The 26,611-nt window shown below is 47.2% G+C and overlaps 2 protein-coding genes across 3 annotated transcripts in view; one reads left to right on the top strand and one right to left on the bottom strand.

Moving 5' to 3' along the window:
- Window positions 1-679: 679 nt before the first annotated feature.
- POLE2 (DNA polymerase epsilon 2, accessory subunit) lies at window positions 680-22,561 on the bottom strand. Of its 2 annotated transcripts, XM_075427288.1 has the most exons (19): window positions 22,486-22,561; window positions 19,739-19,839; window positions 17,308-17,383; window positions 15,802-15,879; window positions 14,487-14,580; window positions 12,007-12,081; window positions 10,739-10,822; window positions 10,112-10,167; window positions 9,658-9,707; window positions 8,570-8,642; window positions 7,819-7,991; window positions 5,829-5,918; window positions 5,573-5,627; window positions 4,505-4,564; window positions 4,228-4,305; window positions 3,702-3,810; window positions 1,770-1,946; window positions 1,582-1,649; window positions 680-763 (listed from the first exon to the last, which is right to left on the bottom strand). In XM_075427288.1, the coding sequence occupies exons 1-19, from the start codon at window positions 22,551-22,553 to the stop codon at window positions 745-747; spliced, it is 1,584 nt and encodes a 527-aa protein (XP_075283403.1). In that variant the 5' UTR covers window positions 22,554-22,561; the 3' UTR covers window positions 680-744. The 2 variants fall into 2 exon arrangements, with proteins under 2 accessions (XP_075283403.1, XP_075283404.1); XM_075427289.1 differs by lacking the exon at window positions 19,739-19,839 and having other exon boundaries at window positions 22,486-22,547.
- Window positions 22,562-26,096: 3,535 nt separating this feature from the next.
- KLHDC1 (kelch domain containing 1) overlaps window positions 26,097-26,611 on the top strand; it is a 30,178-nt gene continuing 29,663 nt past the window's right edge. The window contains exon 1 of the mRNA XM_075427285.1: window positions 26,097-26,435. Within this exon, the coding sequence (XP_075283400.1) occupies window positions 26,334-26,435 (102 nt within the window). The 5' untranslated portion in view covers window positions 26,097-26,333. The remainder of the gene's footprint in view (window positions 26,436-26,611) is intronic.

The raw sequence follows: 26,611 nt of genomic DNA, 5'->3' as shown, positions 1-26,611 counted from the left end.
GCTGCCTTTCCCCTCCGTTCGCCTCAGCGGCTTCGTGCCGGCTCCCAGCCCTCGCCCCCGCCTTCCGCGGGTGTCCGCGAGTGGCTGGAGCAGGTTTTTGCTTAGTTTAATGGAAAAGGGACCGACAGGCCTTTCCCCGCTGTAAGCCAAGCCAAGGCTGACGCAGAGGTTTGCGCTGCCAGGCCATGACTCTTTCCCACCTTCCCGACTGCTCCTCCAGCGAGATTCCCTCCTCCCGGCCTTCTGCAGGAGTTCCTGAGGACCTTGTCCTTGTTCCTCTCACCCCTCCTCGCCCCGCCTGCGTAACGCCGTCCGCAAACACGTTACATACTGCCATGGCTAAGAAACACCTCCTGTCCAAAAAAAACCCACCCTAGCCCACATTTCCAGTGTCTCCTGTGGATAACTAGCTCTCAGTTCAACTCGGCACAGTCAAAGACAAAAGTTCTCCCTATCTTTATTTTTTTAAAAGACTGATATTTTCTCTTTGATACGCATGCGTCTGGTTCGTCTACTTCTTTTATTATGCTTTGCCGATTAATCTTCACTGTGCCTCTACATTTTATCTAAACAAACACCAGTATCTTTTCCTGTAAAAGTTTATTTGTGTACAAAATACACCATTTTTGGCTTTCACATTTATTATAAAGAGTCTGTAAACCAGTCACAAAACCAATCCACCTAAAAGCAGCGCGACAGCCGGCTCTACAAAGGCTCGCTCCCTTGTTGCAGTCTCGCAGAAATTCAGAGACCCTGCAGCTTGCTGAAAACACCAAACACAAACACCACTTAGGGTTTTTTAAAAGACAGTTCACAATACTATTTCTTGATTTACGAAAGACTTGATCATGTTTGAAACTATTTCAAGACCCAAAGCATCTCACGGTGTGATATTTGCTATGTTCAAGTGGAGGTGACACGAGTTGATCCGTTAGCGATTCCCTCGGGAGCATGGGCGCGTTATGTCCCCTCGTTTGACAAAAACACCGCACCAGACGAGCTAAGTTTGCAATTTTCCCATCGGGTTCCACTATCGTTATTTCAAACACTCAAATTTTCACCACTGTTGTAAGCCCTTTGCTACTTTTCGATACTTTCTGGTGTTGCAGCTGGGCTTTTTTCCCAGTCATTGGAAGATCACGGTTGGAATGAGTAAGTACAGATTTAAAATACATGAAATCAAAGCATTAAAGTGGCTTCTGGGCTTGATGATGATCACAAAAGGAATCAAGAATTGTTCCCAAGTGTAATTAACCTACGTAACAAGCCTCATCTCCAGAAACAAATCTGTTTCCCAATTGGGTCTCAATTATTGAAAATCATATAGTACAGTCTATCTTTCCTTTTACTTTTGGATCATGCTCCTCATCATTGTTATTTGACCATAATTTCTAAATTTATTATTTTAGTTATAGGCTTTCGAATTTCTTACATTGCCTAAGTATGAAGCGTAAGTCTATGTTAAACCGCCAGAACACTCACTCTGTTTATATAATGAATTTTCTGTGTTCCTCCTGATAATTAGAAAGTCAGCAGGTAAGAAAGATACGTCCTTTTAAACGAGAAACTGAATATATTTACCTGTCTTCAACTGTCTTGTTGGAGGGGTAGAATACCTTGAACGAAAACCCACTTCTTGGAAATGAACCCTGTAAAGAAAAATGTGTACACCGCAGCTGTGTAAGTAAAATACTGTACAAATCGTAAGAGACACACTTGGATGTGACTGCACCCCCTTCTTATTCTGGTAAAGCCAAAGGAAATCTTACGGGATTTATGCACAGACAGTCAGTGTTGGTGACAGTGAACGGGTCGTATTTGTCTGCAATGACGAGCATGTCTGGCACAGGATATACCCTCAGGGAGTAGTCGTAGGCCCAGTACACAGGGCTGACGTACAGCGGAAGCGGCGTCAGGTGTCCTTGTGATAATATAGTCTTTACAAACTGCAAGACAAACATAAATAGTTTGAGCCATTTTCTGCAAGTCAAATTCATTCCTGTAGATGCTAACGCCCTGTTAATAAAGAAGCTTTGGACCTGGAAATGTTTTTTGTGTATCTCATGCCCTCAGATTATTAATGACTTCTCCAGTAAAAACAAGAGTCAGCTGTTGTTTTGTTTGTTGTGTTTTTAATCCACAATGTCCTTTCTAAACATATCAGCCAATATTTGAAGATGTCAGAACTACATCATCGATCAGACTCTCCAACAGAGAATCTGCTTCCCTGTTCCTCCAACCCAGGATGTACCACCATTGCCAGAATTTTCATTTTGTGGTGTTTTTTTTTCCCCTCATGCCTTTCCTCGCAGTGCCAGTTACCCACAAGACCCACCTTCAACATAGTCTTTTCCCTGAATGGAGGAAATAATTTGATTCCCAAATTATTTCGATTCCCTTGGCTGTTCTGGGAGTTGCTCTGCTCCAGACACCAGCTGCCCCCTGAAATTCCCTTTTCCATCTGGCAAATTCCAGCCAGGGTATTTTGGTTCCTGAAACTCTCTCCTCAAGCCCCTTGGAAGCTTTTATTATCTTTAATCAACCATGTAGCTGCCGTTCGGCTCCACTTTCCCCAAAGGGCCAAAATCACTACAGCGGCTTGGTGAAAGGGTCTGCTGTTGGAAGAAAACGATGTACCAAGCACAGGCTCAGTTATTCCACTAATACTGTACGAGGCCTAAAGACACTAATAATTCAATCTAATTTTAGTAACAAAATTTCCCTCTCTCATTCACCTTTTTAAACTGATGGCTGAATTAAAAAAACTACTGACAGGCAGAGAAGGCAGAGACAAACTGAAGTATGCAAAAACAACCCAACGCTCTTATCTGCGGAAAGCGTTGCAATACATAATTCTACATTTCCTTCACGATTCCTTCCTTTCCACGCATGAGAAAGCCCTGTATGAGCACAGGGAAGCGACAGCTTGCAGCATATACACACACGTATGCAAACGTGCACGCCAAAACCAAGGTGCATCAGTGTCCACGATGGCTTCCCCGTGTTCACAATGAAACTGAGCGCTGCCATGACGGGTGGAAGGCAGAAAGAGCTGAAAGAAGTTTCTGAGTCAAACAAATAAGTAAACAAACCCCTATAAAATAAATAGACTCCATCCATCACTGCAATGAGCCAGTACTGCCTGGATCATTCTCATTCAATTCTATCAGTAGGTCCCATCAACTCCCGCTGTGCATTCATTAAGTAGAACCATAACTCCGAGTGCCGTGGCGATGTCTCAAAAGCAGGATTAAGATTTCAAGTGAAAAGGCACAAGAAATAGGTGACCTTTTGGAAAAGGGACATGCTGCTTTACTGCAAATGTCACCGGTTAATTGACCCAATCTTCAAAAAAAGGGAATTCGTATTAAACGTCGCCTTTAGGAATCCATGTTTCTTGGTGCGACATTCATTGCTGGTGTGCATAAACCAAGAGTCAGCGGCTACAAAGCTCTGCGTTCAAGGGCACCTGCAGTGGGGCGGTCAGGAGGACTCAGTGCCATCAGTCAGCATCACGGTTTAAGTTATTTTACTCTCAAGACGTAAATGAAAGTAATAATACTAAATGCACAGATCCTTCTTACAGTCCCTCTCGGTTACTCTTGTAACGGATTGTGTGAACACCGGTCAGAGCACCCTACATGCAGACCTGCTGATTAAAGGAAAAGCCAAGGAGATGTTAGCAAGAAGAGCTCACTCACATGGTTGGGAATGTCCATGTTGCTGCTAGGGAAGCGGACACAGTTTCTGCACATTTTGTTTACCAAATCTTCACGAAAGATAATTATTTCTTGGGTGCAATATTGAATCCTAAATGGAAAACATTAATGAAATTAAATAAACTGAGATGAAACTAAAAGACATGGAGCTGCATTATACAGTTGATCTCCCTCTAATACAGCAAAATGAAAAAGCATATTTAAATTAAAATAATACTTTCCCATCTTCCCTTCATTCCCTCCAGATTCAGAAAAAACGTCATGCTTTTGAGTAGGATTTTTATACTCGCTATCAAGCTTTCAGCACTACTTCCTTTCATCACTAATTTATGTCTTAATGTACTTAAAACTAGTTACAATTAATGCAAGTGAGGAATTCTAATAATCTGAGAAATTTAGAACCCATTTTTCCAAAATTTGTAATTTTTGAAAATTACATCTGCACGTAAATTAGTCATTCAGTAAAAAAAGAAAACAAAATTAAAATAGCAGTAAGTTACACTGTCACCTGCAAGGATTTGTGGTGAAAACTGAAAATGGCACCAGCTGTCTGAATTCCTCAGTAATATTTTCAGCCAGGGGAGGTCTAAAACAAATAGCAACAGATGTATCAACTAAAATTCTTACAGAATCACAGAATCACAGAATGGTAGGGGTTGGAAGGGACCTCTGTGGGTCATCTAGTCCAACCCTCCTGCTGAAGCAGGGTCACCTACAGCAGCAGGTTACCTTCATTAACTTTTTAACTCAATATTCCAAAATTTGAAAAAGTGAAGCAAACTGACCTTGGTAAAATAGAACCAGGACCAGGGTCTTCAGGGCCAGGAACAAACACAAATCGACTACTGCAAAAAAATTCAACACATCACTTTTCTACAAAATGCTCCTAGGAGTATTGGTTATACAGCGCCGTTACTGCACAGATGCACGCAAATGACGTGTTCTGGGGGCAGAGGTGACAGCTCTTCCTGGCCCCAAGAACCACAGAAACCACAGCTAAGGCAGAAGACACACATCCACTCCTTGGGGAAGTGGAAGAAACCCTAAAAACTGCTCACGGTGGAAGGGGTGCTGGCTGTGGGCAGGGAGACAGACCTGGTGCACAGCCTGGCTCAGGACTCGGTGGTGATGGGCTCCAGGATCCCAAAAAGGGACCCCAGATAATGCGGCAGCGGCACACCAGGAGAGCTCCGCCGGGACACCGGACAGAGGATGGGTACGGGAGATGCGCTCGCTTACAGCTCACACAGAGCTCAAGAGCAGGGACACAGCACGGGCTAAATAAAAGATTCCTCTGCAGGACTGTGTCGCTTTGGTTAGTTCTCAAACCAGCGGCCGTGGAGAACCGTGTGTGCAAGGACGGCAGGGACAGAAATGAGATGGCTCCACGCAGGCAGCAGTCAGTGTGTCAGCTCACATCTTCCAGGGCTGGTACAGAAAGCTCTAGGTGCTCATAGCAGCATCAAGACTTCGGCATCAGTTTATAAAGCAGCACTGCGCGGGCAGAGCCCTGCTGGTATCAAGGGAATTCCAGGGAAAAGGGCTCACCCAAACAGCGCTTTTGAGGAATCAAGGGCCATGTTTAATCCATGTGGAAAATGTTCCAGGGAGAGGCAGTTTCACCTTTGCTCACTCAATAGCAGCTTCCATGACCAAGCTGCTTTATCTAAAACCCAGAACTTATGTCGCTCCCAAAGCAAACTTAAAGGCCTGTTACAAGACCAGCTTGCTATCTGATCATAGCTGGCCCGTAAGAATGAGAAAACACGGTGTCTGTTAGCTTATTAAAGTAATTAAAGCAAAGTTTTCACAAAATAAACAAATTTCCCTTTTCATAGCACTTTGCTGTGTACCTTTTATGAATGCTGGGATATTCACATATAATATCTGCCAGAGCCTTCAAAGAACCTAGAGTCAGGAAAAAGAAATCTGTGATACAACACCCGGTTGGACAATAAACACACACTATATGAATCACCCCCATACTTCAGTACATTAAAAAATGTGTCACTTAGAAAATAAGGGTTTCTTTTCTGCTCTCCTAAGTTGTTTCGCCATCATTATTTTAATTTAATGTACATGCTCAACTGTATACAAAGACTTCCCCACCTTTCAGTGACTGAATCTGATTTTTTCCATACGGTGCAGATGAAAAATTTCCACAAAAGAAAAAGCAGGTTGGAGGTGCAGAAGAATAACCTGGGAAAACAGAGTCTCTGTGAGTATAACATCCATTCCCTTCAGCATCTGTCATCACCCAGCCTCCAGTCCATTCCGTGAGAGGCAGAAACTGAAACAGTGCTTCCAGCTCTGCTGCTGTTAATACACCTGAACTATTCTCTTGATGCAGGCTCCTGTTAGCTTAAAAAGGACGATGGCAATGTACGAACGTCACGCCAAGGGAGCCCTCTGTTATCTACAGGCCCAGTTCCAACAACATTGTTTGCGTGTATCCAACTAACTACTGACCCAGTCATATAATTACACATAGTACAATTATAATAAATAATACAATTTAAAAATGCACTCTTTCTTTAAAGAGAAAAATAGCGAGTAGATAGCAATCGATTACTGTTAACGTCCATGCGTCATTCCAATTCAAGGGCTCTACCAACACTTAATTCACTCTTTGGAGTTATAAAGCAACAGTAGCTGGAATTGCCTGAGCATTTCAAGAATCTGATGAATCCTCACAACATCACTAATCACCCAGAAACACACGCTTTATAGCAAAGAGTGAAAAAAGAAATCCAATTCCCATCCCTAAAAGAAAAATGAAAACATCTACTCAGGGATTCACCTCATGCTCCAGGTTCCTCTCCATTTTCCTGACATGCAGTACCAGACTTGGATTTATTTCACTATTTTTCATCCAGCTGGTTAATAGGACAGAATTGTTTATACCAGAGAAATGGCTCATCAATGTTTTTTCGTTGCTATTCCACTCAGCTATTATTTTTAGTTTATAATTATGAAGCTTATTACTTGCCCATTAAAAATAAGTCTCAAAATAGTAAATGCAATGTGTGCGTCTTTGCCAGCTGGGCTCAGCACATTAACCTTACTGACCGCAGTCCCTTCGTTACTCCTGCATATGCACTCTTAGGTCAAGCTCAGTTTGCTACAAGGATCTTGCCAACTTCGATCAAGACGGTGGACTGGTTTCGTAATTTCTGGACGAGCGTGGTAATTTCTGTCCAATTTTCTTTAAGCAAGTAGCAGTTTCCCACCCTTAATTTCATGTCGCTTATTTTTAAAGCAGCCATCCTCTCACACTTTCATTCTACTTAAGACAGACAGGACAAGCTGTTCCAAAACTGCTCTGGAATACAAAGAAGCCAATTCACAGATTTCGCCCATGCTTGCTGTCCAAATGTTGTCAGCATTACTAATGCAATGATGCATGGAAGAAACAGTTCATATCTTCAGAGTAGCTGACATTTTTCCATTGGTAGCAACCAGAAAGCATTCAAGTGACTGCTGATCTCCAATGAAGTAAGAAGTTTTCTTTAAACTAAGCCTAGGAAGAACTCTCATGAGCAAGGGCAACACTCTTGTCACAGCACACAAAACGGCTACTGTCCAAAACAACATTAGTACTAAGGGATTTATGAAATGGAAGTATCAGCTTGCAAAAATACAATACAATCCAATTTTTAAAACTGTTGTTAGCGAAAGATCCAAAAGATATGTAATAGCAACGATGAAATGCAAATAGATCGCGGTTTGACCGTAAAGTTGGCCTAACACTGAGCAGACCCTAGAAAGAACAGTCCACCGTCCAGCTCCCCCTGCCCGGACAGGGACGCCCACATCAGTGACCGCATGATGAAGAGTTCACAAAGCTAAACCACCATAAAACTAATTCTCCAACAAAGGCAATTAGTTTTCTGCTGGGGTGTTCCCTGAATTAGCTCACCACGGGGTCAGACATCCCAGCCCACGCCAGGGAGGGGACACAGCGGAGGACCAAGGACTAGCGAGCAATCAGACTGCCTTGCCACACGTGTCAGCTCCACCCATCAACGCTGCTAAGGACTATGGAAAATGGTAAAAATTCTCTGGAACAAGGCTCCGGGTCAAAGCAGCTCTCACCTACCCGAAAACATTGTGTGAAGCTTTTCCAGTACCTCTGCTTGGTCCAGCCATACATCCGAAAGAAATACAAACATGGCATCTTCATTTTCATCCTCCAGCTGCTTTAGTTTTGCAGAAGCCTTTACTGAAACTGAAGAAGGCCCTCCAAAGAAGTTTACATTCCCATAGAAGGCTCTACATCATGAAAATATTCAAGTCAGTTCTGTTTTCTTCCCAAATAGTCACTAGTATTGATTATGACTCACTTAAGCCTATTATTATTATTATTATTATTAAGTAGCTCAGATGTTATCAATAATCATCTAGTACTTCATGGAGAAACCACGGAAGAGAAACAGCAGTCACCTGGATATAAAGCAGGGGCACTGCCCTGCCATAACTCAACAGATCATCTCAGGGAAATATTTATCCTCGGTTGTCTCCCCTATTCATTCCTTGAGCAACAAGGAATTTGTTATTCTTACACAATAGTTACCTAGTTTTGCAATTGAGAAAGGCTCAGATCCTAGCTGTTACTCTATGCAGAACCCAGTGGCCTTTGGAAGCGTTTTTCTGCTAACATTACAGACTTCAGTACTGGTGCAAGGAGACCAGCAAGTCCTAGAATTGCTTCCTTAAAACTGTATTTATTTTGAAGCATTTGGGGAAGGGGGAGAACAGAATAATGTCACAGAAATGGTAAAATAATGCTGCGCTTACTAAGAAACCCATAACAAAACATGGGGTGAGGCTGCCAAAAGTCAGTTTTATACCTAGTGGTAGCAGAAGGCTCAGTAGGCGGAAATCCAAAAGCGTTCACATGAAAAACTTCATCTTCATACCAACCTAAAGAGATTTTTGAACAACAAAACAGCCTTTAGTTTTTCTAACAACATCACGTCCCAGACATTAGTCAGACAGTTGGCAGCTGTGCCGCATAGCTAGACCCAGCCTCCATCAGTCCCCCACTTGTGACAGCACCGGTCCCTGTGCTGGTTAGCAGTGAACCAAGACCAGGGACCAATCTGGCTGAAAAACAGGCTGAGCAAGAAACCGATTATTTTTATTTCCCCAGACACTTCTTTGAATGGATTTGCTGCACAGCCACATAAACAACCTTCTCAACCCAAGCGAGTAAGAATGTGGGGGAACAGGAATCGTTTTTGCTGGCCCTGCCCCAGGAGAGTCCCCATCAAACCGCACTCTTCCTCGAGAACCGTCCCACCTCTTGGAGGAACACAAGTAACAGGGTGATACTCGTCCCCGCTGTCATTCTTGCTCTTGACTTCTATTTAGTCTATTTTACAATTTTAAACATGAAATACATTATTAGAAAATAGACTGTGATTATGTGTATCACACAGAGTAATAGCTTACCAACAGAAATGACCATAATTTTGCTAGAACATGTGCAAGGCTCCAAAAATGCAAGCCCTTACATCATCTTAACGAGAAGACTCACCAAAGCTTCTGAAGGACCAAAGCTTTGCCAACAGACAGCAGCATTTTCAGAATCATGCTGTTTCATTATTCCAGTCTGTCTTCCTAACTTAGTCATATCTCCTCCGAGCGTGTTGGAGCCAGGCTAACAAAGGCCAATCCTCAAAGCTGCTACAGATGCTCACACCCCACCAACATCGCTGAAAACCACAGACTTCACAGAGCTCTCTTCTCTACCTCCAGAGCCCACAAGGTAACAGGAAAGGCTTATAGCCAAAAATCTCAGTCACAAATTCAGTTTATGGTCATGCCTGACCCACACGAGACTTGTCTGTTCAGCCACAGCTGGCAGACATGTAACTGCAGCAACAGCCTTTAACAGAATAACTTCTTACAAGCTAAGAAAAACAGTCTGCTTTACCTTCTGCCAAAACAAAGCATGATTCAGTATATAAACCGCTGTGGAACTGGTGCAGAAAGGTTAAGAAATAGATTTTTCTTAGATCAGGACTCTTAAACTAGTTCTTTAGCCAGAGTTTGCTTTCCAGCTGGTGTCATACATTTGGACAGTACTGAGAGTTCATAGGCTGCCTTAAGAGCTAGGCAATCGCCTGGCAGCGGAGCGGGCAAGCTCAGAAACAGCCCACAGACAGGAACAAGCTCTGCTTCCACCAGGAGGAATGCTACCTTTGTCCTAACAGTCTCTGTGGAAGGGCACTGAACTGCGACCAAGTAATCTGAAAAGGAGGAAAATGACAGAGCTGCTATTCTCAGTACGTAATTTTTAATGGTCAGTATTGATTCATTATTCAATTTAAAATTCTCCAGGTCTACAGGAAGTTTCTTCAACTCTCACATCACAGAAAAAGGATATGGCTTTACTAAGGTCTAGCTGGACAACTCCTGTAGGGTCTTCTAGGAAAAACTTCCCCTAAAAAACAGGATGGATTAATAAAGCAAAATACACCCAAACACATAAATGCTTCGATCAGAAGCGTCTATCAGTCAGCATCTAGAAATAATTTAGAAGGTTTTAATATTGTAAGCTTCGTACACAGTGGCAGAACTGAAAACAACGTCGTTTATAGTAAGTGTATCTTCGCAGCTCCCCTCTGCGCTGCTGCGGTGCGGATTGCTGGGCCCCCCTCCCCTACAACCACAGCCCGATGCAATGGCAAGCCCAAACACGGTCACTGGAAGCTCCAGCAGCTCAAGAAGGGGCATGCCTAGAAAGCGTAACTGGTTCTGGTTGCTGACATAAAGCACTACAAAATTCTGTAGTGAGAAGAAAAAGACTTTTTCCCTCACACACTAGCAACAACTGCTTGTGGAAAAGTCCCTTCTCAGAGAATGGATCTTGCACCACTGACATGGATGGGAGTTCTGCCACTGACTTCTATGACAAGATGAAGTAGTAGGGTATTTAAGCCTTCTCATTTTCTAATATATTATAAAACTGAATGAATTGTGACCTAGACACTCCACAATAAAAAGCAACCTACCTCCTTGAGCTGAGTTATCATCCCGAGCACAATCACTTCTCCCACTTTAGCTGTATTGCCCAGTAGAGTTTCTATAGTTTTAAGCTAGAACCAGAGTCAAATAAGAATTAAATCAAACTCTCCATGTATCCGTTCTTCAGCAAACAAGCCAAAGCACCACACAGCATGTGCTCTTATGCAAATACACAAACGAGCTATGAGAGAATACAGGCTCATCAGAAAAATCAGGGAGATGTTTCTGCATGTCAAACGCAGCACAGTTTTGGAGAAGATTTCCAATAACGGCTGTTAGCACGAAGAACTGCTTAGCAAGTAAATATTTATTGTGATATTTGGCTTACAACTGGATTAAAACTGAAAAGAACAAGTGGTAATTTCCACTCTTGTCAACTGTAGTAACTGGATCCTCAGCAGGATCCAATCTGAACTACAGGGCCAGCCGGCAGCCATACAGCAACACTAACGACTTTAATGGAGGAACCTCGGATGGATGACATCGAATGCTCCAGAGTAATGCAGGTGACATCGCACGGCACGCTGTCTGCGGCTTCTGGACAAACTTATTTTGGTCTGTCAAGCTGCAGGCGAGAGAGGCAATCCTCCTACAACACCAGCACAAGCAACGCATTTGCCACCGCTGACAGGGGGTTAGGAAGCAGCAGAGGGAGAAAGATGCCTGCAAAGCCTGGATGGAGACGCAGGCTCGACTCGGCTAAGCTCAGCTGCTTTTTTCTACGTGACAGCACGCTCGGAACAAGGAGAAACAGGGAAATCAAGCAAAGCAAAAGCTGCTGTTTGGTACCCAGTCTCACACACACACACGTTCATCTTTTTTTTAAAAATACTTAACAACCATGTAATATAGGGAGAGCATTTAATACGAGAAAGCTGAGATGGGAGCAGAACAGACTAAAGTTATGACCTTCTTCAATTGTAAGTCTGTGAATTTAGTGCTTATGAAAGAAAGAAGCAGGAAAAATATCCCCAAGCAGAGGGAAGTGTAAGAAGCTGAACAGCTAATGCCCTTCCATCTCAGGAAGCCACGTTTCTCTTGCACTTCACAGCTGCTTTTGAGCGGCTTGGTCAGCACACTGATCTGAGCCAAACAACTGCATTTTTGACACACGGGCTAAAAATGATCAAAAAGAACTCATTTCCATTGATTAGCCATGGGATGTAAAATTAAGATGTCACTGGAGAACTATGACTGCATTAAAGCGTAACACAAGTGCAGATCCCTTTGCAAGACAAAAAAACAGGTTTTTTACCTGGAATTTGCTCCTACTGTCATCAGGATGAACAACAACTGCTGAAGGAGTAAACAACTCATGTCTATGCGTCCTCTGCAGAAACCAAAATTGAAGTAATACAGTTTAAGAATAAATGAGCACTGTCAAAAAGCCAGTTCATTACAACCACTACAGAAAATACTTTTTAAAGTTCTCTTACTCTATTTTATCCAGCAACGCTTGATTTGTTGAGCATAATCAGTTCTTGTGACAAGAATTTGCTTCTAAGAAATAGATGATCGATAATACTGGACAATAAAACTAAACCCAAAAAGTAACAGCAAATATGCAACGCCTTTAAAAGCAGCTATTTCTAAGTACCTGGAAGGAGTGAGAGAGCAAGGGAAGGTGAACTGTATCAAATGCTAACTATGTAGAAAAGAGCAGGTTATCTCTTCAGGGCAGAGCCTATTAAAAGGAAGCTTTTTTTTTTTTTTTTAGCAACAGGCACAAGCTACACTAAGAGATAAACTGCAGAGAGCTTGAAGAAAACGTACCGTAGAAATTTTCCCTTCTTTCACTGGTTTCCATGCGGTCTGAAAGCCTCCCCTTGGACCCAACCCATCGCTACCAGCCCACGTAACACACCCAGTAACCCACATCAGCAGCCCTCACCCACACGGTGGCCTGAACCTTCACTTTTCTGGAGGTCGGAAAGGCGTACACACAACAACCAAACACAAAACCTGTGCAAGGGAGTCTACGTGAAAGCATGAGGCAAAGAGGTGCAACAGCACAACACAGTCTGTAGGAAAGGGAGGCGTCGGGATATACCCTACGGACACCTCCTGCTGCTGTTCCATGTGAGAGAGCCACGTCCAGGAGGTTTCACTAATCCTGATCACTGTCTGTATGGACTAAAGCTTCTTCAGCCAACGGTTACAGAATCACAGAATGGTCGGGGTTGGCAGGGACCTCTGTGGGTCACCCAGCCCAACCCCCTGCCGAAGCAGGGTCACCTACAGTAGGCTGCAGAGGACCACATACAGGCAGGTCTTGAACATCTCCAGAGAAGGAGACTCCACAGCCCCTCTGGGCAGCCTGGGCCAGGGCTCCGTCACCCTCATAGGGAAGAAGTTCTTCCTCATCTTCAGCTGGAGCTTCCTCTGCTTCAGTTTGTGCCCGTTGCCCCTTGTCCTGTCGCTGGGCACCACTGGAAAGAGTCTGGCCCCGTCCTCCTGACACCCACCCTGCAGATATTTATAAGCATTTCTAAGGTCCCCTCTCAGCCTTCTCTTCTCCAGGCTGAACAAGCCCAGCTCCCTCAGCCTCTCCTCGTAGGAGAGATGCTCCAGTCCCCTCCTCATCCTCGTAGCCCTCCGCTGGACTCTCTCCAGTAGCTCCTCATCTTTCTTGAACTGGGGAGCCCAGAACTGGACACAGCACTGCAGATGGGGCCTCCCAGGGTAGAACTGCAGGACATGTGCTCCTAGGGGCAACAAATCCCCTGGCAGACAGAGAGCTGTTGCTGCCCTGGGGTATCGGACCGTGTGCACGCAACCACGACGCGGTCCGAAGGCCGAGCAGCTCACACCGTTCGGCTGGGTGCCTGCCCGCTGCCCATGGGGTGGCACGGAGGAAAACCTGTGCTCCAGGTCTGCCCGTGCCCAGGCACTCGGCTCACGCTTCGGGCCAGGGCTGCGCACAACTCGGGCTGCGCAGGGCCCGCCAGCACCGAGCAGGATCGGTGCTGTGGATCAGCCCGCTGCAGTTAGTGCCGACACACGGAAAACAACCACCACATCGTCTGATCAGCACAGCACGGAGCAAGCAGGGCTGGATCCCAAATTGTCGGGTGAGCGGAAGAAAGGAAAGAGCAGGGTTGTGACCCTGCCCCGAGGGGTAACGGGACAGCGAGTGCTGAGCCTGGTCCAGAGCCACGACCCGCTGCTCCTGTCACAGCCTGCAGCTACGGTCACGGTGGTGCAGAGCAAGTCACGTTGGGGATCCTGTCCTGAAGGTGCTCACAACACAAGACCAGAAGTGCATGCCACCAAGAGATGACAAGGGGTGGCTGGCTCTCACTGCGCGGTTTGGAAACTGGAAAACGAACAAATGAACTGAACCAGAAGTGAATTTCAATGCTTCAAGAGAGCCTGAATGAGAGCTTCCCGGGGCTTCGGGTTTGTATTATTTCAACAAGTGCTACACATAATGACACGCTAATCAAACACAGCTCTGAGCCAGACTACAGGAGGGAAAAAAGCCAGACACATAAAAATAGACAACCCCCTCTTATGACATGATGCTAAAATGCAGAAACACAGGAATCCATCATGCTGTATGGTGACAGCTGAGAAGACTGCTAAACCTTTGTACAGATCCTGTACTTATTCCAATTTTATTTAAACCGTACCTCACAAAAGCACCTCAACAAAAAACATTGTCGCACATGTAAGAACATAAAAAACAGCATCCCGTTTGTGTATTTTGCTAAACAAAGCAAAACTTTTTCTGACCTGCTGTAAGATGGAGTAGCGTTCACGAAACAGCTCCGCTTTATCTCTGGCAGTTCCAAACAAATTTGGTGCAGGCAAGTTGGTCATTGACAGACTGCAAGAAGTTTAACACAATCAAGACGAGAACAGGTACATTCCACACACAAAAACAACTTCTTGATCTAAAAGCTGTAGGAGGCTGCAAAAGCTGTAACACGACTGCATAATTTATTTACTCAAATGAGGCAGATTTCTGCTAGGGATCCTGTGTTTCTGCATTTTAAAGGCTGCACGCATTTCATTTCCCTCTAACTCACAGGCCTTGAGATTTATCTCTCCACCTGAACGGGACTCTGCAGAGGTCAGTTTTTAAAAAAGTAGTTATGCCTTTTAAGAGGCCATGAACAAAAGTATCTTCTTCCTCTTGGTTAGCAGATTGTCTTCATGGAGTTCTCTGCTTCCGACAGCCTGGAAAGCTAGAAAGCGGCCCTGGGATTCAACTCCTGCTGCAAACACACAGATTGCTTTTGCTGGACCGGCAGAATCACAGACCAAAGCTAGAAAATGAGTTGCACGTTACATGAAAGTCGCTGCAAGCCCTCGTAACGAACATCGCTCTCCATCCCTCAGCTAACACCACTTCAAGGCCTCTTTCTTTCTGGCTCCGCAGTCTGGGCTGCTTGCTGTTAAAGGTGAATTCTTTAGCTAGCTAAACATTTACAACCAATTTCTCCAACTACTTCTTCGTTTCTCCAACCTGGGGGATCACCAGTTCTTCTAATTTTTCTTTTTTAGCTTTTGTAGCTCTCCTTAGAAATCCCTTAAGGCTTCAGAGAGTTGCAAGCTACAGCCTAAGAAATAAATACATGCAACAGCTAGACCAAATTCATTAAAAAAGACATTGAACAGCCAAATGTGAAAAAAACACCCTCAAACAAACTACAGGTAGCGATGTACGTCCTTAGCCTCACTGTCCCTTTTATTTGTTAGATGGCATGAACACGGCTGGACATTTTCCTATGTGACAAACACCGAGGTTTCGGAGCCAGTACCATCAGAGGCAGCACAGAATACACTGCCACAGGGGACGCAGATCCCCACTTCAGCTTCATCCTACTGGACTAAGGAAAACCCAATGGCAATTTATTTATAAGCCAGCATGTATCCTAGAGTCTGACTGGCTCTTTAGAGACTAAGAAACAAAAATACCTCACTTTCTCACTCAAGCTTGAGATGAGCAGACCCAGGAGGAAAAGATTAGAAAACAGACTTTTAACTATATAGAAATGGGAGGATTTTTTCTTAAAACAAGAAGTGGTTGAAACTTAACACTTACGGTAGAAACTTCTTTCCTTCTGAGTTATAAATATAACGTGGAATATCGAAGGCTCCAATAATGTTGAAAACATTTTCTCTGAAATAAGAATACATTTACAACATTATCTAAAGTGGATGACAAGACATGTTGAACAAAATTACATTCATTTCGTTCACTGTCACCCTGCGTTATCACCATTTTGCCTGCATCACTCTACCTATTGGACACCACTGCATCTTTTAATTCAAAAAAGGAAACTCTTCAGAAGTTCATTTAGAACTGAGAGAGGGATACATCTCCTTCCCTTACCATCCTCTGCTACCCTTTTTGACAACAGAACCTTGGCATGGTTAATCTGAATGGGTTTAACCAACGGACACGTACAACTGCTCAGACTATTAATCGAGTTATACATCGTGTTACATTTACGGGTTCAGCTCTCTCCTCTGATGCCTCTCACTTCCCTCTAACTGAAAGTGGATCAAATTCATCAGAGTAGATAAAATTATCCCATGAACTTTCACTGAGGCTTACAAGCACAGGACAACCACCATGGCCTATCAGACACTGATGTCTTAGGCTTCAGAGTGCATTTCTCACAAAACTTTGCCTTCAAGCTTTGTGCAACATCATTCGAGAGAGTCGTGCAGGCTGGCCCTGTGATCTGCAGAGCTCTCCCCTTGAGGACTCAGTACTGAGAACCTGTGCATACAGATTTCTCTTCACTTCTGGAGCAAAAAAATGCGTCAAGTATATACAGCGACACAAAGAAAAGTCACCCTCAAACAATCTGCATCACCCAGCTTCCAACGACAAGGAGAAAAGTAGAAAACAGATTTGCTTCATACAGAGAAACTGCAGGATCCCAGTACCTGACTGACACGCCCAGCGAACCGTTTCTTTTCACCCTTTGCATTACGATGTCAATGCAATGTCAATACACAACGTAAACACTACAGGAAACACATTCATCGCAATCACAAACAAAGTTCTCCGAAACTGCAGTAATTGCTCTCCGCTTGGTTATCAGATGGTGAAAATCAATTTTTTTTCAAAAAACAGCCCTGCTACACAAAAAAGCAAAACCAGTCACCACGGAGAAAAGCTTTTCCAAGCGCTTTCAGAAAAGGAGTATCTTACGAGAGGCACAAAAACAGCCTTAGATAATTTTGTACTAGAGAAAAAGGAAATAAAGAAATGAACCGAAGTTCTCTCTGCATTGTAACCACTGGTAGATTTTACTGGTTAATATTCAGCTTGTATCACATGTAACGTAACCGTAGCATTTTAATTCCAGAATGTCAGCATTATATTTAGAATCCCCTGGAGGCCTATCCACGAGAACAAATTTTCTAAGAAGGAACATTACTAACCTTCAAAGACAGTACCGGGAAGACAAAAGCACGAAGCAATTACTGCATGTGTAGCACTGCAGAAAATGCCTGACATTTATTTCCCAAGAAAATATACAGGGATGCATACCAGCTCCTGTAAACCCCAAATAACAAAATAATGTCACCGTACATAGTTTCATCTGATGCCTGGCTACACTCTTGGACGGCTGCTTCCACTGTGGATTGTTCAATCATATTACATGACACTGAAAAAGAAAATTTCAAAGGATTAAAACTGCAGCCCGTGGAAAGCAGTAAGAAAATAAACAGATCTCAAATATTTCACAAAAAATGGTTCAGTCTTCCCAGAGGAATATATTACACAAATAAGCATATTTTCAGCAAGCTAATGATACGCGCTGTTTTCTCTTTACAAACAGATCACTTAATATTCTTTCCAGAAGAATAAATCTCTAGCGAAAAAATAACCCACACACATACTGTGCCCACCATTAATTCACTAAACACAGAGAACAAGACAATTATAGTTTATGCAAAGCTGCCAAATATATTACAAATGTGTTAGATCTGAGCTTTCACATTCTGCAGGTTAATTTTGTTCCAGAACATTATCACACAGATTGCTGCTGAAGTAAGTAGTCAAACAGTTTAACACAATTCTGGAGACAGGCACGTTGTTGTCTTCATGGATTTAAACTGATAATTTAAATTTAAAAATATTTCTAAAAGCAAATGTTTTACTGAATTTAAAGCCAAGACCAATCAATTCAGAGTCACAGAAGCACTCGGTCAGCATTTCCAAGCCTAACTGCCAGGCTCCTGGAACAGAAACCTGCACATGAAAACGTGCCCTTCAGTTCCCTACTCAGCGCATGGGACTTCAAATCACAACTCCTGGAAGACAGTGACGAACAGCAGAGCAAAAGGGGCTCTAAGGGAGCTGGCAGGAATCACAGGAGAGACCAGCACATCTGAACTGCATCTCTACCCCCAACCTCAAACAACTCACGGACGTTAGTGGGGCAACATGGGATTTTACAGCAGCAGTTCTGCCCTGGACAAAGACCGGTGCCAGCGAGTACACTGACTGTGTGCAGCACATTGGCCCTAGAGCTTCTTGCACAGACTCAAACTTGTTCAAAAACGTGGAGATGGTAATTTGTACCAGCAGGCTTTACTCTAGATCAGAACCAGCTCTTCAGACTGCTTTTACTCCCTGTTTGACCAGCTATGATCTGTTGTCCCATGATGAGAGTACGAATACAAAGCCATTAACTTCTGTAGCCTGTGCTCTAGTGAAACTACAAAGCAAACATGTGCCCACCCCTGATTTAATTCAGTTTAAATACGATCGGCTGGGAAGGTTTCCTGAACTCATCCAAGGCCTAGTATTTATTTTAGATCACATTTCTATGGATTTTAATCTCCTCGGCCAAAAACTGGAAGTGAGCCCAAGTTTCCTCGTTCTCACGAGCCCTGGTCAGCAAAGACGCAGCTACGTCAGGCGCCAGTGCCACCTCTCTCAGTGACAAGTCCTTAACGAAAGGTGCTACCCACTCCTGTGTTTTGTGCTGCCAGACTGCGTCAGGTATGCTGTGAGCTGCTACCCCACAGCTTTCACAGCGCTCGGGAGCAGGGACGCTGGGTCTGCCCACCTCAGGACATACTGTCCCAGTTACGCAGGAGGCGGTCCCCAGATAAAATCCTCCTGCCACGACAATGGAGTTTCAGGTACGCTTTGAAACAAACGGGTTGTGAGAATTTCACCAGCAGAAGCTCAGCTCTTTGAACGTCTCATGTTTTTATGGGATTTTCCAGTTTTCTGGACCACACTTTTGGACTTGGTAATTTCTAGAATTTGATGTACTTTCACACGCCAAGCAGCTACGGCTGCTCCAGTGCTACAGCCCCAACCGTTATCAGCACCTTCTGCCCAGTGTTACTATCACGGGATCAGAGTGGCAAAACAGAGCCTCAGCATCTGCCTTGCTGCTTCGGAGAACGTTCAGGTGATGCTTCAACTCCACCCACAGTTGGTTCGAGTTAATAAGCTGGACCATTACACCGGCGCACTTGCATCTCCGCCTCCTCTTGCAGGTGAGGGCAGTGATCTCTGCAGGAAGGAATGCAACTGGTCCCTTCCTGCAGTCACAGCCAGGCTCCTCAGATTGCAGCTGTCAACAACCCTAACCCTTCCCTTTTCTGGACCTGGACTACTGAATAGCAAGTTAATTCATTTCTCATTATGTCTTTGGTTTATTTTAATATTTAAAATGACAGTTTCAGATGCAAAGATGTCCACACAAAGGCAGCTAGGTGCTTTGAGTAACCGGCATTGAAAAATTTCACTACTCTTGGAAAAGTCAGGAGGTACCAGGCTGCCAACTTTTAAATGGCAAAATTACACTATCTTTTGCTGACATTGCAAGCTTCAGTATTTAACAAAACAAAATGTCAGCAAATACATTTATCTTGATCAATCCAGTAGACTAGCATGACACCTTAGTGCATATGCTGCCATTAACTCTGTCTCCGTCTAAATAACGTTATAAGCGCAAGATAAACTTAGCAAGCTTAAGAAAAAGAAATTGTTTACTTACAAGGCTGTTTTTCAACGGCATCGATGACATTTTCAATTACATTGTCAAGTTCTACTTCACTGACGGACTGAAGAGCTTCGGTGAGATACTTTAGAGCATCCCTAATTCCAGAGAAGAAAGTCAGCTCAAAAAGCAATTAATATTCAATGCAGTTTATACAAACTATGCCAATTTTGGCAGATGTGCACATAATCACCAAACAGCTTGTGATTAAAGAAGTAGAAATAGTTAGTACCGCATAATACTGCACTATTTTAAGTCAAAGAAAAAAAATCATCAGGATTGAAAAGGCGGAGGATAAGCAGGAGGCGCAGAGAACCTCACCTTTCTCCAGCCACAGAAAGGTGCGTGTCAGAAGGGACCCCTAAGGTCTCCTGGACCAGCGTTCTGCTCTAACAGCACACGCCAGTCACACTGCTCACAGAGCTGGTCAGTCAAATTCTGAACACCCCCAAGGATGGAGACCTCACAACCTGTTAGCCCCAGTCCTGGTGTTTAATTACTTTCCTTGAGAACGACTTTTTCATAGGATTACAGAAAAGTCCACGTTAGAAGTGACCTCTGGAGATCATCTGGTCCAACTGTCTACTGAAAGCAGGGATTCAGATTACACTATCCAGGGTCCCATCGAGTCAGGTCTTGAGTACTTCCAGTGAGGGAGATTCCACCACTTCCCTAGTCAACCTACCCCAAAGTTTAATTGTTCTGACAGTGAAGATTCTGTATTAAGCTTGTGCCCATTACCTCTTGCCCTGTTACTGTGCATCCTTGAGAAGAAAGTACCTCTATCTCCTCTATAACTACCTTTTAGGAAGACAGGGATTAGATTTTCCTGAGCTTTCGCTCCTTGAGGCTAAATAAACCCAAATCCTTGGCATTTTTTCCACATCAAGTTCTCCAGCCCTCTAATCATAGAATGGGTTGGGTTGGAAGGGACCTTTCAAGCCCATCTAGTCTAACCTCCCTGCAGTGAGCAGGGACATCTTCACCTGGATCAGGCTGCTCAGAGCCCCGTCCAGCCCGGCCTTCAGTGTTTCCAGGGATGGGGCATCGACCACTTCTCTGGGTAGCCTGTGCCAGGGTTTCACCACCCTCATCACAAAACATTTCTTCCTTATATCCAGTCTGAATCTACCCTCCCTTAGTTTAAAGCTATTACTCCTTGTCCTATCACTCCATGCCCTACTAAAAAGCCTGTCCCCATCTTTCTTATAAGCCCCCTTTAAGTACTGCCAGGCTGCTCTGAGGTCTCCCCACAGCCTTCTCTTCCCCAGGCTGAGCAGCCCCAGCTCTCCCAGCCTTTTCTCCCAGCAGAGGGGTTCCAGCCCTTGCATCATTGCTGGAGCCTCCTCTGGCCCCGCTCCAACAGCTCCAGCTCTGTACTGTGCTGAGGGCTCCAGAGCTGATCATCTTGGTGGTCCTGCACTAGATTGTCTCCATTTTTTTATTGCCTCTCTTGAACTGAGTGGACTGGAACTGGGCAGGTGGGATTTCTCCTGCTGCAATCTGTGCTTGCTGCCTCTCACCCCTCCTCTGTGCACTGGCTCCTTCTCGCTACGTCCCCATTAGGCAGCTGGATCACCTTCACCCTCTTTTCCCCAGACTGAGCAAACCCAGCTCTTGATGCTTCCATTACACACCACGAGCTCCAGCCCCTGACCACCTTAACAGCGCCCTGCAGGACCCGCTCCAGTTTACCGGTATCTCTGAGATTGGAATTATTTTAATTTTAAATAGCATGAAAATCAGAAACCCGCTTCCTCCCTCACCCTGAAGACTACAGTCTCGCAGTTACAGATGACAATTTTCTTATTAACGTCAACTGTCGGCCAACCTACGCTGGCATTTCGGCTAACAGCCTGACTTCGGGACATCTCTGGGCACTTGACCGCGGGGGTCAGGAGCTCTGGACTTCACAGAATCACAGCATGGCAGGGGTTGGCAGGGACCTCTGTGGGTCACCCAGCCCAACCCCCTGCCCAAGCAGGGTCACCCACAGCAGGCTGCACAGCACCGCGTCCAGGCGGGTCTTGAATATCTCCAGAGAAGGAGACTCCACAGCCTCCCTGGGCAGCCTGGGCCAGGGCTCCGTCACCCTCAGACTTGGACTCCCCACTAATGAAACCACCAGGACATTGTCCGAAACAACAACATCCCATCCACGCCAGGAAGAAAACGGAATATTGACAGACACAAGCGACAGAGCCGCGGGCACTCTTCTACATCACGACACCTTCCACCGCAAGCAGAAGTCACTTTTCTCAGACCTTCTGACCTCCAACGACTACACGTTCTCCTTCGCCTTCGGACACGCCGTCCCTCCCCGCAAGCGACGCTGCGCACAGAACTCCTGAGCACAACCCGGCCAAGAGACCCTGGAGCGGCCAGGGACCCCCAGGGACCCCCAGGGCAGCCCCCGGCACCCCCAGCAGTAGGGAGGGTGGCGGGGGCAGACCCGGGGCAGCTCTGGGTGCTGTGGGCCGGGTGACAGGTGGGGATGGACGGAAGAGGCCCCGCAGCAGCAGGGCAGGCAAGAACAACGGGGCTTCGGGTGCGGGACGGGGAAGGCCTCGCTGCGGGGGCGAGGAAGAGGAGAGCAAGGCGTTACCGCACCGCCGGGGCGGGGGGTGCCGACCCGTCCTCGGCCGCATCCCGCCAAGCGAGACCCCGGGGCGCGCCCCGAAAGCGGGAGGTGGGCGCGAAGGAGGGAGGAGAAGGGGACACCCCACCCCCGCGCTGCTACTCACGCCCGCAGCAGAAGCCCGCGCAGGCGGAACGCAGAGCCCAGGCGGCCCCGCAGCCGCTCCGGCTCCATCACGGGCCCTTCGCGCCAAGCGGAGCTGCCCCGCCCCACACCGCCCTGGCCCCGCCCCCGCCGCCCTGGCCCCGCCCCCGCCGCCCTGGCCCCGCCCCCGCCGCCCTGGCCCCTCGCCGCCCTCGCTCCGCCCCCCTCCGCCCTCGCTCCGCCCCGGGGGCGGGCGGAGGCTCCGGACCGGCCCCGGGCGGGAAAGGGGGCGGTGCGGGAACGCCGCTCGGGAGCTGAGGGTCCGCGGCCGGCGGGGGGGACTCGGAGGGACCCCTGGAGCCGGCGCCCCGTGTTTCCCGACGCGGGACCCGCTTCCCAGGCGACGCGGTTCCCAACGCTTCCGTCCCCTCTTCCCCCATCCGGCAGCCCCCGGCCCAGTTCCGGGGCAGCTCCAGCCACCGTGGTCCCTCCAGCCTCAGCAGCCCCTGCCCTAGAGCACCCACCCAACACGACCCGGCCTCCCGGGTAGAGCCACAGAATCGTGAAGGTTGGAAGAGACCTCTGAGATCACCAAATCCAACCGTCAGACCAACCCCACCATGCCTGCTAAACCATGTCCCCAAGTGCCACATCCACACGGTTTTTGAACCCCTCCAGGGACGGGGACTCCATCACTGCCCTGGGCAGCCTGGTTCAATGGCTGACCGCTCTTCCAGTAAAGAAATTTTTCCTAATATCCAATCTGAACCTCCCCTGACACAACTTGAGGCCATTGCCTCTCGCCCTATCGCTTAACTTGAGAGAAGAGACCAACCCCCACCTCACTCCAACCCCCTTTCAGCTACTCCCATGGCTGAGTTGCCCTCACACCCGCTGACGCCGTGGATCTGTTCGATGCCGCTCCCCCATTCTTCGTTTCTCCTCACTCGTTGCTCAGCCCCTCCTAAGCTTCACCAGCCCGGGATCAGGGCTGCTGGCAGCACGCTGTCGTTCTGCAGTCGGCTACTTGGTTGTACAAAGCCTTTCATATCTGCCTTGCCTTTAACTACTGCTCTGCAGGACGCTTGCCGCACTAGAAGGGTGCACCGGGACGCTGGCCCTGTCCCTTGTGCTCTTACACACTGACAGTAGCTGTCCTGCCCGGTGGCAAGTCTCCTGGGGCAGCTCTCAGCTGCCTGAGTTTAGTCTACAGTAAATTCTTCATGCTTCAGTTCATCACTACTCGTGTGCCCGCACTGTCCAACCAGGATCCTGTCCAGATGGTTCTGTCTTGGCCAACAAGCATGTGATGGTCTTCAGGGCTGTTCCTACACATAACCAGGGGACCACTGGTCTACACGGTTTTCCCTTTGGCCCTGAGCAGCTGAAGTCTGTTGCAACACACCCCGTGCTGGTATAGAGCTTGATAAATAAATAAAGTCCTGGTCTTGTGGGGCAGCTGCCTTCTCTCCAGTTGAAAAATTACTGATATTTCATCCAAACTCTCTGAGCCCAGTCTCTCAAAGCCTTATTCCACAGAAGGCTCACGAAACAGCTCTGAATGAAAGTCAAAAGACTGCAGGGATATACAGACGGATAAAAAATGTCAGCCTGTTTTCTACAGTCCATTCTCAACTGCATAATTCATAATCACTCCTCCTCATCTGGGAGCAAGCTCATGGGTGAGGCTGCATCTACTCTCTTTAGAGCAAAAGCTACCATCTGACAGGTCTCAGTTATTTTGGCAGGAAACATGATCCATTTTTCGTCTCAGGCATGCAGCTAGGTGCAAATTATGAACCCAATCCTTACGTAAGTTCTTCTATTTGCTAAGATTACCGCTTATTCTCCTTTAAAGAAAACCTAATTTTGACATTCAGCTTATGTCCCACCTGAAAAAGGAAGGCACACCTGGAGAAGGAATGTTCCCCTCGCCTAAAAATAAACTAATTTTCTGTTAAGACATGACCAAACTGGGAATATAAAGCATTTTTCTGCAGCATCCTGCTGTATTTGGGGTTCTGTTAGGTTGCCTGGAGCCTCCCACCAGAGATATAAAAGTATTCCATCGTGAGCTGCAGACTTCTGTTCCACTCAGCCATCTGTCCCGAGCTCTGGAAGCCGTGCCCAGCTCTCCGTCTCCGACGCCTGCCGGGGCTTTGTCAGACGTGGCAGCGCTACAGCCTCGGTGGCCTGAGAGCAGAGAGCCTAACGAGACAGCCTAACGGTTTATCGCCAGACAGCACATCTACCTCATGCCAAAGGTGAATCGACAGAACTGTTCTGTTACACCGAGCATGACAAGTATCTCATTTTCATGTCTGTCCCTGCTCCGCTGGCAAAACCACGGGCTGCTGACTTTGCACCGTTCCTACGCTTCTTTCTGAGAGATCACATCGTAGATCTACCTGACCTATACATCTATAGGTAGAGTTTGCCCGTTACCCGTGTTTTTCTTAACTCTTCCAAATGCTTCCTGCATTTTAACCATCAACCCAATGCATCATCATTAAATTTCTTCACTTTAATATCAGCCGTTATCGACAGGAATAGTTAGTTAACATTTTCCTAGATCCAACAGAGGAAGTGTATGTCCCACTTTGACAAGAAAATCTTTACAATTACTTTTCGGTGTCCTTTTACAAAGGTGCTAAAGTGCTCGTTTCTCACAAGCTCCGCTCTACTACTCTTTCTGAAGAGCTGTAGTTGTTTTATTTTGAATTCCATTCATTCCAGCTGGACCCACAGTCCAGCTGGAACTTGCCTGGTTATTGATCTAACGGTGTAAGAGCTGGAAGGGCAGCGTAAGAGGCTATCGCTTTTCCCAGCCTGCTGGAAAACTGTATAATGGCGGGGCTAACAGGGATGGGAAATTCCTCAATGAATGAGAAGCGTGTAGTTTGGGACTGGAGAAGAGGAGAAGAGGAGAAGAGAAGGCTGAGAGGGGACCTTAGAAATGCCTCTAGATATCTGCAGGGTGGGTGTCAGGAGGACGGGGCCAGACTCTTTCCAGTGGTGCCCAGCGACAGGACAAGGGGCAACGGGCACAAACTGAAGCAGAGGAAGCTCCAGCTGAACCCGAGGAAGAACTTCTTCCCTCTGAGGGTGACGGAGCCCTGGCCCAGGCTGCCCAGGGAGGCTGTGGAGTCTCCTTCTGTGGAGATATTCAAGCCCCACCTGGACGTGGTGCTGTGCAGCCTGCTCTGGGTGACCCTGCTTGGGCAGGGGGTTGGACTGGGTGACCCACAGAGGTCCCTGCCAACCCCGAACGTTCTGTGATTCTGTGATGTGACGGGAGATGACCCAGCGAGATCCCAGCATCAGCTTTATTCCGTTGGGTTACCTCCAGCTCTTTACTGGCCCCGACACGCAGGCCTCGGGCGCTCTGCGGTACCCCACCACACCGCAGCGTCCCGCCTCGGCCCCTTCCAGGCCGCGGCTCAGAGGACAGCCCCCACGGGGTGTTCCTCTCCAGGGTCAACAGCTCGAACCCCTGTGCAATCGTGTTAATTAATACCAGCTCTTTCTGGCTGGAGCACGACCCTTCTCGCCTCCAGAGACAGCCCGTTCCGCTGCGGTTGTCTGAAACCGCCTCCCGTGCGGAGCTCTGCCTGCAGACCCAGGGCCAGGACAGACCCCGCACAGCGCACCCGCACCCGGGGGCAGCGGGCACCGCGCCCCGCAGCAACCCCCGGCTCCGCGCGCGCCCGGCGCCGAGGCGGGGGTGACGCCCCACACTTTGGACCCTCCTCGCTTCCCGTCCGCCTGAGGGGAGCGACCGGCGGAGGAGCCGCAGCCTTTCCCGGAGGAGGCGGTGGCGGGACGCGAACGCTGAGGCAGCCGAGCTGCTTCCTCCTCCCTCCTCCTAAGATGGCGGCAGACTCCGCGGAGCAGTTCTGCGTGGCCGAGGAGCGCAGCGGCCACTGCGCCGTGGTGGACGGGAACTTTCTCTACGTGTGGGGGGGATACGTGGTAAGGCGGGAGGAGGCGGCCGGAGGGCGCTGGGGGCGAGGTCGAGCGGGTGAGGGAAGCCGAGGAGGACGGGCGCGGGAAGCGGCGGGGCAGTGCGGGGAGGGGGGAAGCCAGGCTGAGGAGCCCCGGGGCGGGGGAGCGGAGCGGAGCGGAGGGGGCTCCCCTGCCGCCCTTCC

Source organism: Opisthocomus hoazin, chromosome 7 (genome assembly GCF_030867145.1).
Source record: "Opisthocomus hoazin isolate bOpiHoa1 chromosome 7, bOpiHoa1.hap1, whole genome shotgun sequence".
In the NCBI taxonomy this organism is placed as follows: Eukaryota; Metazoa; Chordata; class Aves; order Opisthocomiformes; family Opisthocomidae; genus Opisthocomus; species Opisthocomus hoazin.
Note: the sequence above shows the minus strand (reverse complement) of the source record. Positions and strands in the feature narration are given on the sequence as shown.